The following is a 17555-nucleotide window of genomic DNA, read 5'->3' on the forward strand; positions in this document are numbered from 1 at the left end:
AGTCATGAGACCCTTCAGATGTGTATCAGTGGGTCATATGTTTCAAGGATGATTGCTAATCACATCCCGTGGGGGATGTTTACGATTCTCAGGGGGACTAACACCAGAGCAAAGCTATAGTGATAAAACATTAAAGAGAGTCCTTGAGGGAACTGTAGGAGTGTTACAATCTGTATGCTTCAGGAATCCTGGCTGGAGACTGTGATCTGCAGCAAAGTCCAACCTTTGCTCCTTTTTCTCCCATCAAATAGAATAAGATATTTGTAATACGTATTTCTACCTGCTGGGGAGAACGAATTTCCTCTGCCCTTCAAGATCCTTCTAGCTGGACTAATAATCAACTTGATTTAAGACAGTTTAACAGGAGAAAATTAAATTTAATTTCATACATACAGGGAATCCACACAGGCGTGGAGATTCCAAAGACAGGTGAAAAGAGACATATGTCATTCTGAACTAAGGAGAAAGGGGTAGGGGTCTGGCACCTCAAAGGGATGGAATGCAATAAGGAAGATGAGTGAGTAAATGAGTGTTAAATGTTTGCAGGGCCACTCAGAAACAATGGGACACAGAGGACTTTGATCAAATAGGCCTTGCTGGGTCTCTCCCTGTCTACCCTACCTAGTTCATATCATAATATAGTTATCTATGGTGACAGCTCTCTTCCTGAGTAGGTCATCTATCTACATTCTTTTAGGCAGCTGTAGGGGAGGTAAAGAGCTTTTCCTGAATCTGTTGGGTTTTGATTGCTTTTAATTCAAAAATAATCTTCATGCCAAAGTGGCCCATTTTGGGGCAGCCCGCCCTTGGCCCCTACACAACAAAGGATTTGTATCCTTACCATATAAACTCTTACAAGGCCATTAGAAAAAGGCAGATGACCAAAAAGAAAAATTGGCAAACGGCTTGGGCAGACAATTCACCAAAGGGGATATTTAAATAATGATAAACATCTGAGAAAGACACTCAACTTCTTTAGGCAAATTAAAACCACAGTATGATACTACTACACACCCATAAGAATGGCTCAAATGGAGGGGCACCTGGGTGGCTCAGTTGGTTAAGCATCCTCTTGATTTTCAGCTCAGGTCATGATCTCAGGATCCTGGGATTGAGCCCCATGTCGCGCTCTGCACTCAGCAGGGAGTCTGCTTGAGGATTCTCTCTCTCCCTCTCCCTCTGCCCCTACCCCCACTTGTGCTCTCTCTCTCAAAAAATAAATAAATCTTTTAAAAAAAAATATCTCAGATGGAGAAGACACACAAACCAAGTGTTGACAAAAATGTGTAGCAACTGGAACTCTAACGTCACAGCTGAAAGAAGTATAAGTTGGTGCAATGCTTTGGAAAACAGTCTGCTATAGATACTAGATATCTACTGCAGTATCTACTGAAGCAAAATGTGTACACGACCCAGCAAATCCATTCCCAGGTGGATACTTCACCAAATTGTGTGCATATTTTCACCAAAAAAAACAGAACAAAAACAAGAATGTTTGCAGGAGCACTATTCATGAAAGCCAAAAGATGAAAACACAAATGTTCATAAACAGTAGGATGGATAAATAAGTGGTCATAAATTCAGACAGCAAAATACCTTACAGCAGTGAGAACAAAGGATTGCTATGTGCAATAACATGGATCTCACAATTGTAATGTTGAATGGAGTGAGACACAAAAAAGAGGGAGAAAAAAAGATAATCTTGTTTGATTCCTTTTATTTGAACTTCAAAAAAACAAGTTGTGGAAGCTGCTTTTAGGGAAACAGGCTTGAGCGATGGAAGGTAGAAAAGGCCCACAGTGACCCCCTCGCAGGCCCGTCAAGTGACCCACCTCAAAATATCGATAGGCCCTAACTAACCAATGGGCTACTTACAACTAGGCAGTTACCAAAAAAGGGAAGATACCGTATGTCACCATACCTCCTTCCCTTCCCCCTTTAAAAACAGCCCCTACACACTGCCTCATGGCAGAGAGCCTCTCTTCTGCTGTCCTGCCCACCACTCCCTTGTGTGTATTTCAATAAACTCCTATCTCCTTTGTTCTTCCTCAAGTGAATTCTTTCAACCTTCCATGCCATTGCTTCCACCAATCCTTGCCCCAATTTGGGGGCCCACATCCGATCAGACAGACACCACATTTAGACATCACACAGGTGTTAGTAGTTAGCCCTTGGGAGGAAGCTTGAGAGGGTTTCTGGGCTGCTGGTTGTGCTCTGCTTATTGACCTGGGTGCTGGCTCTACTGGTGTCCTTGTTTTGTGAAAATTCCTTAAGCAGCACACTATACTTTGTATCCTTTTGATATGTACGTATGTTGTACCAGTGTGAAAGTTTGCTCAAGGGGTGCTTGGGTGGCTCAGTCCATTAAGTGTCTGCCTTCAGCTCAGGTCATGATCTCAGGGTCCTGGGATCGAGCCCCATGTAGGTTTCCCTGCTCAGCGAGGAGCCTGCTTCTCCCTCTCCTTCTGCCCCTCCCTCACACCCACTTGTGATTTCTCTCTCTCAAATAAATAAAATCTTTAAAAAAAGTTTGCTTAAAATAATGAAAATCATTGCACAAAATAAACTGGAAATACCTGGGTAAGAATTACAAGAATTAACTGAGATTAGGACGCCTGGGTGGCTCAGTTGGTTAAGCGTCTGCCTTTGGTTCAGGTCATGATCCCAGGGTCCTGGGATCGAGTCCAGCTTCGGGCTCCCTGCTCTGTGGGGAGTCTGCTTCTCCCTCTCTCTCTGCCCCCTTTTCATTCTCTCTCTCAAATAAATAAAATCTTAAAAAAAAGAATTAACTGAGATTATTCGTAACATTGTTTATTGCATTGAAAAGTCTTTACAAAAAGACATTGTGCACAAACAGAAGTGGAGCTATAAAGAATACAGCAAACTGATGGCTGATGAGAGTAATGGCAAACTTAAAATGTAGCATTTTTATTATACTTAATAGTTTTGTTCAAAAAGGATGCCTCAGAGTAGTTTGAAAGGCTACTTTACATTTAATAAAAAATATGTGCAAATATTTCCAAATGTACATGTTTGATTTTTTTCATTTGTTATTGAAATTCATATACAAACACTGGAATCTTACCCTATAGGTTAAAAACATAACAAAAGACAACTTCAATTTCAAGTAAAATCTCCATTGACAATACAGATTTAAAAGTTTGGTTACTATTCACAAAATGCACAGAAAAGACAGTATACCTAGAGTGTGCTTGGGAAGCAAGTCAGACTGTGGTCTTGTAATAGTCACAAGTGGACCCAAGACTTTACAAGACTCTAGCCTTATTGTAAAATGGAACTTTGGAATTTCCTTCAACTAATTTAAAAAAAAAAAGGGCAGTGCATATTTCCTCTATTAAACAGAGGTATTCATCCATTTTCTGCAAGACTGTTATATTCACTCTTAGAAGATTTGTCCTGTTATAGGCAGGTATTGGTGTGGAAATTGGATGATATAATCCTGGTTAGGCTGTTCCCAACAGGGGAGACATCTGTTCTAAATCAGTGAAGGACAGTACAACCCATAAATGAAAGAATATTGTAACATTGCAATCCACTGCAAGTCACTCAAATTCCAGTATGCAGAATGATTTGCGTAAGGGGAAATGACAGGGATGCTTTTAGTTAACCAGTTTGATATGACCACTGATAATAATCCGTCAGAAGTAGATAACTTGTTTCTGATTGTATTTAAGAAACAGAAAGATAAGACATGCTGCCTTTGGATAGCCAAACACATTTGGAAATTTCACACATTTGTGCCAAAGGTACAATATAAATCTCAACCAGGCAAAACAGTATCTTAGTTGGCGACCTGAGCATTTCTTTCTCCCTAGAAATTAAGTACAACTTCATTCACTTCAGTGTGAAATACATGGAAATAGTCCTCAGGACTAAAGACTATATATTATATATAATACCTAGAAAATCATTGGTACTCAGAAAAGATTAAGTAAAAATAAAAGATATAAAATGTTCTGGTTTAAAATATGGATTTTTAAAAACCTAAGTATATTCAATGTATATATTCCAAACCAATGTTTTTCTTTTGATATTAAGCTCATTTAGAATGTTCTGTCTTAAAAAACTCATTTTAAACATAGATTTATATACAGGATGTTCACTTTTTAGATTTTTTTTTTGGAAAGGTAGTCAGAATTCTGTTAAAGATCACATATTTCACATGCTGCTAAAGTTTTAGAGAAAAATATAAACTCAGTCATATCAAAATTTTTTTGGTTCAAAATAACACAATTTTTGCATTCGATTTTAAAAAGACCATACCTCTATAGACCTATACACGATGATCATTTCGATTAACTAAGATAAATTAAAGCTGCATTTTTAAGCTAGAGACAGTCTGTCGTATATTTTATTTGATCGCAATTGTGATCCATGACTATTATCATATCAAAAAATGATTTCTACAAACCACAATAATCTTATTGCTTCGCTTCTCTGAATCCGTGTTTCGAAACTAGATCAGCTTTTAAGTGAACCTTTTTTTTTCTTTTTTTTTAATTTTGAACTCTGGGTACATATCTGGTCACATATAATCACATTGATTATTAAGTACTAAGTTTGCATTTAAAAAACTTCATTGATGTATTCACTAAAAGTGATTTTTGAAGATTTTTCTTGATAAACGCGTTAATAATTAAATTTCTGCATTTATTCAGTGTCGCCCTACACTGACCAGTGCAGCTCATGGGTATCAAGGTCAGTCAGAAATGGATTTCTCTTTAGGATAATCCTTCCTGATTTACCTGCCCACGGAGACTGCTGGGGCACACTTAGCCCGACTAAACAGAGGTACACCAGTATCCACGAGAACACAGTTAGCAAATCTGTTGTGGGGCGGGGGGGGGGGGGGGGGAAGCAGCATAACATTAGCAGATCTGGACACGGCTGAATCACCTGGATAATTCTCCTCAGCATTTTGCACATCTTAGAGGTAGGCTATTTATTTTATGAATAAAGCCTTTAAAAAAAATTCTTAGTGGTTCTCTTTCATTGGTTAAGAGGTTAAAAAAAATTGAAGAGGTTTGAAAATCAAATGGAAAGAGAATGAGTGTTTCAAGTCCAAAGAAATAGTCAATGCAGAAAATGTTTGCATAGAATGACATTGGTGGGTGAATTCTGCCTTGCAGTCCTTGCTTATAGCAATCTCCTGAGCCGGCTTTCAGGAAGCAAGACTACGCATAGCCTGTGGAAACGAAGGGGAAACAAAGTGTTCATACACATGAGTTCTCCTTTAGTCTAATGCTCTTTGTTTTTTACAAATATGATTTGATAGTTTGGGTTACTCACATTATTCATCTTAGGTGTGTGTAGGGTAAAAACTTAATTTTGTACCTCATCATTCTTAGATTTATTTAAAAGCAACAAGTACTATTTATCAAGCACTTTACTATGTACAAGAGTACACAGTACTTTTACATGCATCCTTTAATTTTCACAACTCTGTGAAGTATTACTATTTCCATTTCACATGAAGAAGCTGAAATGAAGACATGATCAGTAATTTTCCCCAGGCTACACAGCCAGTAACTATTAGATTCAGGGGTGGCACACATATCTGTCTGGTTCTAAGGCTCATACCCTCTACATCTGATACTAATGATGGACTCTATGTTGGTTAATTGAATTTAAATAATAAAAAAATTTAAAAAATACAGCTCATACCCTCGAAACCACTCCACTCTACTCCTTTGCTACCTACAGGAACCCTAACTAAATGATCCTTTTATGTTACCTGAATAATGATGCCATTAATTTATGTGGCAATCCGAAAATACTTCTGTAATGTGGCAAGTTCTTAAGTTCCAATTGTTTTAAAAGGTTTTATTTATTTATTTGCTAGAGAGAGAGAGCGAGAGCACAAGCAGGGGGAGTGGCAGGCAGAGGGAGAAGCTGGCTCCCCGCTGAGCAGGGAGCCCAATGTGGGACTCGATCCCAGGATCCTGGGATCATGACCTGAGCCGAAGGCAGACGCTTGACGACTGAGCCACCCAGGCATCCCTTTAAGTTTGAATTTGATGAGTTTTTACTCAACTAAGCCTTATAACCACACTCATAAACTAATAAAGCTGGAAGTACTTCTACGCTCAAGAATGACATTCCCAGGGGAGCCTGGGTGGCTCAGATGGTTAAGCGTCTGCCTTCGGCTCAGGTCATGATCCCAGGGTCCTGGGACCGAGCCCCGTGTCAGGCTCCCTGCTCCGCGGGAAGCCTGCTTCTCCCTCTCCCACTCCCCCTGCTTGTGTCCCCTCTCTCGCTGTCTCTCTCTGGCAAATAAATAAGTAAAATCTTATAAAAAAAAAAAAAAAGAATGACATTTCCAGACTCACTAAGCTGGTGGACTAAGGATGCAGGACCTCTGATTTTCACCCTAGCAATGTATTTTCTCCACAAAAATCTCTGCCTGTCATCCTCACTGCCTGATTATACCATAAGGGTTCAAATATTATTCTTCTCGACATCTTTTATCAAGATCTGGAATAAGGCAGAGAAGGCATGCTAATCAGATTTGCCTATGACACCAGTAGGATGGATAGTTAATATGCTGGGTGATGAGTTCAGAATTTGAAACTATATCCGTAAACTAGAACCAACAAGATGTAATCTAGCAAAAATATGTGTAACCCTGCATTAGGGTAAAAAACCAATTACATAACTATAAATGGGGAGCCTAGCTGGGCCATAGTTTGTGTAAAATGACCAAGTTTTTTGTTGGCCCCTGCTCAACAGAAGCCAAGATTTTGAGGAGTGCCTGGGTGACTCAGCCGGTTAAGCATCTGACTCTTTTTTTTTTTTATTTATTCATGAGAGTCAGAGAGAGAGAGAGAGAGGCAGAGGCAGAGAGAGAAGCAGGCTCCCCGCCTAGCAGGGAGCCCGATGCGGGACTCGATCCCAGGACCCCGGGATCATGACCTGAGCCGAAGGCAGACGCTTAACCATCTGAGCCACCCAGGCGCCCCATCTGACTCTTGATATCAGCTCAGTTCATGATCTCAAGGTCGTGAGATCAAGCTCCCTGCGTTGGGCTCCACGGTCAGCAAGAGTCTGCTTGAGAGTCTCTCCCTCTCCCTTTGCCCCTCCCCCGTGCTCACTCTCTCTTTCTCTCAAATAAATAAATAAATCTTTAAAAAAGAAAAAAGAAGCCAAGATTTTGATGTGGCTGCAATGAAAATAAACACATTTTAAAGTCACAGTAATAGACATATTTTGACAAGATCAAGGTTGATTGTGGTTGTGTAATCTCCATGCTGACCTAACTCCACCTGGGATTTTGTGTCCCACTCTTGACAAATTTTGCGCCCATGGGGAATAAAGGGAGCGAGAGGAATCTAGCCTGGGGTAGAGTCTGTTGGACCCCTGAGAGCTACTCTCAAATAGGTAAAGGCTGTTCAGTGGGAGGGCTTGTGTTGCTAAAGAAGGCAGACCTCAGTCCACTGGGTAGTTGTTTTTTTTTTTTTTTTTTTAAAGATTTTATTTATTTATTTGACAGAGAAAGACACAGCGAGAGAGGGAGCACAAGCAGGGGGGAGTGGGAGAGGGAGAAGCAGGCTCCCCGCCGAGCAGGGAGCCCGATGCGGGACTCGATCCAGGGACTCCAGGATCATGACCTGAGCCGAAGGCAGTCGCTTAACCAACTGAGCCACCCAGGTGCCCCACTGGGTAGTTATTAAAGAAAGGCTGCATCTAGTTTTGGAAGCAAAACTAACACTTGGAGACATCCAATCATGTGACAAACTCCCTTGAAAAGCTCTCAGTTGCCAATATCTGGAAATGTTCACACACAAGCTGAGTGAACATCCTTAGGGATGAAGTAGGAGAGATTTCTGCAGGGGCTAGGATGTGGATGTCTTGATATTCCAAGACATCTTTTAACTTTAAAATTCCTAGGATCTTCCTTTGTTGCCTGCCCCTCCCCCTGCTTGTGCTCTTGCTCTCTCTCTCTCTGGCAAATAAATAACTAAAATCTTTTACTTGGTGGTGGAGCCACAAAGATTCAGTCAGATACTACGTTTAGGTCAAGGTTCCTAGGAAGAGTCTGATGTCCCAAGAGCATCAGAAATACATGGGCTCAGTCTCAAATGGAGGAAGTGTCTTGTTTACCATTATCAGCCAGATGAAGAAAGTTCCGTGAGGTTCCTGTCCCTCACATACTTCTCCTGAAGCTTATAAAACTCCTGGGTTAGAAATTCCCTCCATCTACCTCTCCCCCATCCCACGGTCCTTAGGTGGGGAAGGAAGAAGACATATGCAGAGGCTTAGGTATAAAATCAGGCCCAGTGTGTTGGCTGCTCCCAGTCACTGATTGTGCCTATATGTCTGGGGCAAAAGGTCCCTAAGTACTTAATGTCTTCAAGGGACAATTCTTGTTTTCCATTTTCCCCTTTCTATGAAGCCATCCTTTTGGTATATTTTTAAAAATCATTTTCCCTGAATGGTTTTAGTCAGACATAGTCACTCTTTGTATTATGCTATTCAGTCAAGGTTCAATCCAAATTATTTTCACTGAAAGGAAATAATGATCATACCTCATCCTGGACATCAAGTTCTTCTTCAATCAGCTCTGCTTCCATTAATTCAAGAGGATCTTTACAGTCTTGGATGAGAGTAATCTTGACCAAGAGAACAGAGAATATTTATTGGAAAGACAATGACATCAGCCCACCCTGATACTCCTCTGAAAATCATTCGAAGCTTTGCTGGTGCTTCTCATCTATAATCTCCATACCGCATAATCCTTTTCAGCTTTCTTGCTCTTTTACATTTCCCACCTCAGGATTTTTCCTCGTACTAATTTTTCACATTCAAGTGTGAACTAGCATGGCTCTCCACTGTCTCAGCTCCTTCTCAGCTCTCTTCCCCAACCTCTGAAGCGTGTACTGCTTCCCGAGTCACCCTGTCTGCCTAAATGACTCAGCAGCCAATCGTGTTTCTCCTTCAGTGGTGGAGCTGAGAGCACTTAGTACCCCATCGAGCACGCAGTGAGTGCCCAGTGAAGGGCTTGTGACTGATGACAATAAGCCGTCCCCGGCTGAATCGGATGAAAATTAATTTTATTGGAAATGGAAGCCAGAGTGTACGGACCACACAGGTTGGTTGTTCGGGAAGTTCTGCTTTTTAGCAGTAGTATGCAATTTAATCTTCCACACAGAGGAGACCAATAACAACTTGGGCCTTGGCTTATGTATGAAGAAGGATATTTCTAAAGCAACTCCAGATGTGTATCAAGGCAAGGGTAGTGTTTCAAAGTGCTTTTGAGTGACTTTGCATCTCAGAAATAAATAACCCAATTCTCTTTGCTCAGGGGAAATGCATTAGAGACTTAAGTCCCTGTGCAGGTGGTCATGACATAAAAGTTAGGGGACAGGTAGAACCACCAGTTGAGGCTATCCTGGGATAATCCTTGTGGTGGTCAAATAAAAGGACAGGGAGAGGGTCACACCACTGCATCCGCAATATCCAAACACGCAAGTTATGTTTCTTTAAGGGAAGGAAAGTACCACAGGCAAGATTTATCGTCATTTGCTGTCCATCTACCGGGTATGGGGCTTTGTGCTAGACAGTGAGGGCATATAGAAGTAAAAGTTCCTGGTGTGACAGGTCATCAGGACTGCTCAGCCCTCTACCCAGTGAACCAGTAAGTGTATGACATAAGCGTTCAGTGATACTCAGTCTAACACTTGCTCAGGGCCAAAAAAGTCCATCCCAGCCACTCACAAGGCCTCCCTGTTGGCAGACAAGATTGAGTCTAACCCGGGAAGGGGCACTCTTGGTCAGTGGTTTCTGCGGCATTCCTGGCCTGAGACCTTGAATCAGAAATAGAGTAAAAACAAATAACGAAACAACCATTTTCATGTTGAGAAAGAATTTGACACCTCACTTTAAATACTTCCAATGTGAGGGTTTTTTTTTTTTAGATGCTGTGTATGATCCTGCTTTGTTGTTGCTGTTACCTATGGGTTAGAGAATTTTAAGTTAGAAAATAGAAAAAGGTTTATGAGTTTTCAAAGATGAGCATCTTGCATGCAGCTTGCTTGCTTTCTTCTTCTTTTTTTTTTTTTGACATTTGTGGTTTTACTACTTTTTTTCTTTTATGTATTTCAGATCCACACCTTGGTATTTAGTACTAATATTTTCCCCAGCAGCATTAAGCAGTCTCTCCACTAACAAGAGCTGAAGAGAATAATGCACCATTGTTTTCTAAATTAATTTTACTTCAAACATCAACTTCCAATCTACAATAAAAATCTACTCATCCTAATTTTTAAAAAGAAGGAACCAATTGAAAATATAGTACACTGTGTCACTGGACTAATTACTATTGTTGTTATTTTATAAGTATTTGTTTTAGTTGCCCAGATTCACTGTCAGAAGGTCCATGAAAGAAGAGGTTCTTGGACCAGGCCCAGTGACCCAGCCCAATGCCCTGTCCAATGACCCAGTCTGGAATGCTTGGCTCTCTGGGGGATACGTCTGGAGAGTTGACAAAATAGGGAGGCTCATGGGAAACCAGGGTCTATTCTATTTTGTTGGAAAGAATTAACTCTGGGCTGATTCATGACTTTTCTTTTTTCCTTTTTCAAAAATCACTTATGACCTAATGGATCCTATTTAAAGACATTTATCATCGAGATTTTCCAGATGGCTGAAGATTTAAATTGTATTGTGCATCGTATACACAAATCACAGAAAATCCAAGACTCACCACCTATATTCTAAAAAGGCATTATTACAGCTAATGTCTATTTTTATTGGTAAACCCACGCATTATAAAATTGATATGTATCAGGTACTACCAGGTGCTTTCCTATAAACTATCATATTTAGTCATCATATCAACCTAGTAAGGTAAATGTTTTTACTCCCATTTTAATGATGAGAAAAGTGAGGCTCCGAGAAGTTAAGCAGGTGGCTCTAAATCCTAGGAGGCTGGGATTCAAAAATAGATTTGTGCAGTTTTTGCTCTTTACAGAAATCGTGGTAGTTTAGGAAAGATACATATGTAGAAAGGTTAAATGTTTACCGTTTCTAAAATGGAATCTTGACCCTCTCGAGATTTAACCTGGTTCTGTAGATGGAGGACAGCATCATGGACGGTCAAGAAGAATATGTCCTTTCTAATGTTATCATTAAAGAAACCGCACTTCTCCAGTTTTTCTATCACATGATCTTCAAAAGAAAGAAAGAATGTTCAGTCTCTAGGAAAGCACATTTTTGTAACATCAGCCAATACTACATTTTGTCAGCTCCTCCTTTTAATTGCTTTCCCCCCATTTTCAAAACGTGACCCTGCTCTAAACTGGCTGAGTTTCTATTCCAAAAGCACCTGGAATGGTTGTACCATAACTGGTTGCTTTAGACAGCCTTGGTTCCCGACCACCTTGTTGTTGCCAGTGAACCCGTCCTCAGGCTGCTAGGAGCCTGGATGCTAATGGCTCACAGCTGGGCTTTCTCTGAAGAATTTTCCTTGGCCACCAGTTTATACCCCAAACTTGGGTGGCCTACAGCCCTTGACTGACTGATATGGGGGTACAAAGACTGGCCTGCTTGCCTCAGGAAGGATAACCCCGTGATGCTCTTCCTGCTGTGTGCCCCCTGTGACATCAGGCTCAGGTAGACTTCTAAAACCATGGCTTTGTCCAGCCTCTTCCATTAGCCCCTCCCGAATTTCTCAGGCATACTCTCAATAAATCACTTGTGTAAGAATCCTTATCTCAGGGCCTGCTTCTAGACAACTCAGCCTAAGCACTAGCATTTTCCTACATACATACACTTGTGCATAGACAGACACAGACTCAGACCCTAGAGGATTCTCTACTTCTAAGGGATCCAAATCATCCCCATGGTAAATTTTTCCCATTGACCCCACACTGCTGTCAGGACGTGGCTCACCAGCTCTACTAAACAAGTTGGAAGTAATATCTTTCCAGGTTCCAAAAGGCCCTCAGAGGAATTGCACAATGGGTAGAGTTTCTGTTTGTGGCACTGAAAAATTTTGGGACCCAGTCATTGTAATGGTTGAAAAACACTGTGACTCTTCTTACTGCCACTGACTGAACTGTATACATCAGCGTGACTAAAATGGCCACTTTCATGTTATACATCTTTTACCCCAACAAAACACAGTTTTTAAAAAAAGCCCTCTTTGGACATTATGCACCCACATTCCAAGGTAGAAGAAAGGGCTTAGGAGAAAGTCTTAGGGGTAGATACATTTGTACATGCACTTACCTTGAAGGGATGCAAAGTACACATTTACATCAATTCTGTGAAATTCTTTGACAATCTAAAAATGTAAAAAAGAATTTGTAACAGTGAGGGACTTTATCTGCCCATAATTCAGTAGCATTCCATTACTTCCTCAGGAGAAATGTGAACACTTTCATGGTTAACCAGGATTTCGAGGAAAGTTGATTATTGGAGAACAGTTCGTTCTTGGAAAACCAGAGAGGTTTTCTCTGACCTACAATGATGGTAGGACGAGGGATGAAAAGGCCATGTCTCCAGAGGTGGCAGCATCTAGCACACAATAATAGCACAGTGCTGGACAGCACAGAGGCGCTTCAACAATATTTGCACAAGAAAGGGAAGAAAATACAGGAGGCTTCCTAACACAGCCCCTGCTGATTGGAGACAAGGGTATACATTTGTATCTTTGAATGGAAGACATGTAAGTATGGATATGTGGTCACTGGATGCCAAATGTAAAAAACTGACCTAAAAAGTCCTCTGTATTTTGACTCTATCATTGTGAATGTCCTGATTGTGATTTCTGTACTTTAGTATTGCAAGATGTTACCATGGGGAGAAATTGGGTAAGGGGTACATAGGCTCTCTCTGTATTATTTCTTACAACTCCATGTGAATCTACAATTATCTCAAAATAAAAAATTTAATGAAAAAGATCTAGATACAGCCAAAGCAATCTTGAGAAATAAGAACAAAGCTGGATGTATCACAATCCCAGATTTTGAGATATACTACAAAGCTCTAGTAATCAAAACAGTATAGTACAGGCGAAAAAACAGACATATAGATCAACGGAACAGGATAGAAACTCCAGAAATAAACCCACACTTATATGGTCAACTAACTTACGACAAAAGAGGCAAGAATACACAATGGGGAAAAGACAGTCTCTTCAAAAGTGGTGTTGTGAAAACTGGACAGCTACATGCAAAAGAATGCAAGTGGGCCACTTTTTTACACCATACACAAAAATAAACTCAAAATGGATTAAAGGTCTAACTGTGAGACCTGAAACCATAAAAATCCTAGAAGAAAATATAGGCAGTAACTTCTTTGACATCGGCCATAGAAATATTTTTCTAAATATGACTCCTCAGGCAAGGGAAACAAAAGCATAATGTAACTATTAGGACTTCCTTAAAATAAAAAGCTTTTGCACAGCAAAGGGAACTATCAACAAAACAAAAACCATCAAAAAAACAAAAACAAAACAGAACAAAAAACCCAAACCTAGCAACCTACTGAATGGGAGAAGATATTCACAAATGATATACCCAATAAGGGGTTAATATCCAAAATATATAAAGAGTTTATAGAACTCAACACCCCCACACCCCCAATAATCTCATTAAAAATGGACAAAGGACTTGAATAGATATTTTTCCAAAGAAGACCTATAAATGGCCAACAGACACCTGAAAAGATGCTCAACATCACTCATCATGGTAAATGCAAATCAAAACCACAATGAGGTATCACCTTGTCAGAATGGCTAGTATCAAAAAGACAAGAAATAAGAGTTGGCAAGAACATGGAGAAAAAGGAACCCTTGTGTGCTGTTGGTGGGAATGTAAACTGGTGCAGCCACTGTGGAAAACAGTATGGAGGTTCCTAAAAAAATTAAAAGTAGAAATAACATATGATCCAGTAATTCCACTACTGGGTATTTATTTACCCAAAGAAAATAAAAACACTAATTCAAAAAGATATATGCACCCCTCTGTTAGTATTGTAGCATTACTTACAATAGCCAAGATATGGAAGCAACCCAAGTGTCTATCAATAGATGAATGAGTAAGGAAGTAGTGTGGACACATACACACACACACACACACACACAAATATTACTGAGCCATAAAAAAGAATGAGATCTTGCCATTTGCAACAACATGATGGACCAACAGACACATAAAAAGATGTTCAACATCACTCATAAGGCTAAGTGAAATAAGTTACTCAGAGAAAGACAAATACCATATGATTTCATTCATATGTGGAATTTAAGAAACAAAACAAATGAACAAACAAACAAAAACAAAAAACCTGAGAGTCTTTTTTTTTTTGCCCCAGAGTCTCAAATCCAGAGAACAAACTGATGGTAGGGGATGGGTGAAATAGGTGATGGGGATGAAGAGCACACTTACCGTGATGAGCACTGGGTAATGTAGAGAATTGTTGAATCATTATATTGTTTATCTGAGACCAATATAGCACTGTATGTTAATTATACTTCAATAAAAATATACAAATTAGTAAAAAATTTAAAACAAAAAACCAAGACACAAGAACTATGGGCAATAATAAAACAGAACTTGACATTTCTGGGGGGAAAAAAATCAAGACCTCTACACAAGTATAATGTTTGGAGATATAATTGCCCTTACAGGATTTGAAAGAACTATTTGTTAGGTGTGGAAAATATTCTGGCATTAAATAAGTTACGACTCTCCCCAAAAGTAATTCATTAAACCCTTGGACCAATACAATCTACAATGGAGCTGAGCCACAGATGAGAGTGAAATGCACAATGAAGAACAAGATTTATGTCTTCATTTCTGTTCTCAAATGAGTACTGTAATAGCCAGGCTTTCTAAAAGAACTGGAGTAGAAACTGCCAGCATATTCTTGAGCTCTTCTGTCAAGTATAATCACTTTTCTACCTTACCAGCCTTGTACCCACACCGCAGAATCATTGCCTGCCCTTGCCGAGGTAGCCAGGAAGCCCCGATTAAGCTAAACCCCAGTTAGGGGTCATTGCCATACTTTTTTAATAGACTTAATTTTTTAAAAAATTTTAATTCCAGTGTAGTTAACATACAGTGTTATATTAGTTTCAGGTGTACACTATAGTGACTCAACTGTCCAATATATTGCCCAATGCTCATCCTGATAAGTGTACTCTCAATCCCCTTCACCTATTGGGGTCATTTCCACTTACTACATCTGATTGTCGGTGCCTTGAACCTGTTTTTCTCCCTGGCCCTCTTAATACCTACCTGAAGCTTCACCTAAATTTGACCCCTCTAGTCAAGTTGACACACTGGTTAGTCTATTTGGGAGCACTTCATACAGTTGGTTTTAAAAGGTTACTTAATGTTTGCTTCCCCTCTAGACTGTTTAGTCCCCTCATAACAAACCCTGTAAAGTAGGCACCATCATTACCCCCATATTGCAGATGAAGAAATTGAGGTACAGACAGATTAAGCGACTTGTCCATGGTCACACTGCTAGTAAGTAGTGGAGCCGGGATTCAACCCCCCGTGTGGCCTCACAGACCATGCTTTAAAATATTGCATTTTATTGCAAAAGCATTCCTCTAGAAAAATTACAGATCCAACAATTGTCCCTTTGCAAGACCAGGTAACCCCTATCACGTTACTACTGCCAAAGCTCCAAATCTATAATCCAAAGCACCAAAACCTTACCATTCGCAGTGATCTCACTCCAACAACATCCAAAAAAGACACAGCTCCACAGTCAAGCACAAGGCTATGGATTGGCACTTTGGGAACATTCACTTTGACTGGAAGCTCAGAGTTCCAATCCACTTGAATCTCTATTTCCTTAGTTGGGATATCAAGGTCTTCTGGATCTTCAATATCTTCGTCAGGCTCAAAAGCATTATTTGATGAACCAGCATCCCTTATAATGCCATTCTAAACAAAGAAAACACTGCCAACTTAAGTGCCAATGACTGGGGGACATCTTTTAATGATTCATCTCAAATTACTTAAAAGTCCTATACACTGTTCCTTGGCAAGCAAAACATCAAAGGGGTGAACTCTAAAGGAATGAGATTTACCTCAGTCCAAACTGTGATGTTCCCTAGGAAGAAAAATGGAAGAGCAGAGGAGCCAGGAAACTCTTGATTTCTGGAAGATTGTGGAACTTGGCCAAGAGATACATTGGCAGGAGAGTCTGAATAAAAGGTAATAGATCTAAAAGTTTATGAACTTAACTGTCTTCTATTGTGAGTAATTTTCTGGTATCAAATTAGCACTAATTTTGTTCCCTTCAGTAAAAATAAGGTTTATTTCTCGATGGGAAAAAAAAAAAATACACCCTGAAAAATCACACCCTGCATTTCCAGAGAGTTCTGCTGATTTTCAAATTCTCTCCCATTCCCTCTTGCCTACAAGAACAACTCCACTGTCTCCTTGTACATATCTGGGTACCAATGGGAATAAATCTAATTTTGACTATCTGCTTTCATTTCTATCTGAACAGGGAAAGAATTTAACAAGGAAAAGAAAGATGTCACCTCACCTTTGTTGCTCTTAATTGTCCTTTTTTGATGAGTTTCTGTATTTTCCTCAGTGCTTTCAACCTCTTATTATATACTCTAATGGCATCAAATCCAACCTTTGGAAAGAAATGTCAAATTACTTAAAACGTCTGGTTCCTAATGCTCATTAATGGCAATTGTTATCTGGAAAGGTTATCTCTCAAGTGGTATCATTCCTTGAGACATCCCGTGGAAAAAGAAATTCTAAGGTCTGGGGGAGGTCTCCCCTATCAGCTCTACCCCACCTACCCAGAGACTCAGGAAAGATATTCTCATATTAAAGGCTCTAAGCCGGTAAAAAACAAAAACAAAAACAAACAAAAAACAGCAAAGAATAACCTCTTTAGCTTTAAGTCTGTGTTAACAAATTTCCTTGACATCACAGAGCCCTTTTGTTATTGCAAAATCACATAGGACCATTCCTGTGAACGAGTTTGCTCTGGACCTCACTCAGAAAACACTGATGTAGAGACTTAGCATCAGAGCTTGGCACGGCATTCAAGACCACAATTTCCTGCTGACATATTCCACTTAGACTTTTTACCCTTTACTCCAACTGGGCAAATATCCCCCCTCCCCCAGCCCAAAGATGTGTACCTACCTTTGACTCTCAGCTCACAGAGTTCCCAAACACCTGGCATAACCCTTCTTCTGCCCAACTGTCACGCCCAGCCTGATCTGTCCAACTGCCTGGGATTGCTCCCTTCTGGAAACTCTTCACATGTACTGTGTATACTACTTATTTGGAACTCAAATTCTACCGGGAGACATCTTCTACTGTTTTTGTCTTCCATAGTTATTGCTACCTGGATTTTAACACATATGGTATTGTTGGTGTTTTCCTATCCCCCAATAGATTGTAAGTTACTGGGATGTTATAATTCTTAACGCCCCATACAAATGGAATAGGGTGTAGGGCCTTAGCCCTGTTTGAGCCAATAAATACCTGTAGAATGAATGAAGTCGCAAAGGAGGTTAGAAACCAAATTGCTAGGGATAAAAT

At 40.0% G+C, this 17555-nt stretch overlaps 1 protein-coding gene across 1 annotated transcript in view; it reads right to left on the reverse strand.

The window, feature by feature from the left end:
* Nucleotides 1-2790: 2790 nt before the first annotated feature.
* Nucleotides 2791-17555, reverse strand: part of SLC26A4 (solute carrier family 26 member 4) — a 48798-nt gene continuing 34033 nt past the window's right edge. Inside the window, exons 16-21 of the mRNA XM_035020354.1 lie at nt 16534-16629; nt 15693-15923; nt 12250-12304; nt 11042-11187; nt 8547-8630; nt 2791-5206 (exon numbers count right to left, since the gene is read on the reverse strand). Coding sequence (XP_034876245.1) covers nt 5183-5206; nt 8547-8630; nt 11042-11187; nt 12250-12304; nt 15693-15923; nt 16534-16629 — 636 coding nt within the window. The 3' untranslated portion in view covers nt 2791-5182. The remainder of the gene's footprint in view (nt 5207-8546; nt 8631-11041; nt 11188-12249; nt 12305-15692; nt 15924-16533; nt 16630-17555) is intronic.

Source organism: Mirounga leonina, unplaced genomic scaffold (genome assembly GCF_011800145.1).
Source record: "Mirounga leonina isolate KUSES-001 unplaced genomic scaffold, KU_Mleo_1.0 Mir_174, whole genome shotgun sequence".
Lineage (NCBI taxonomy): Eukaryota > Metazoa > Chordata > Mammalia > Carnivora > Phocidae > Mirounga > Mirounga leonina.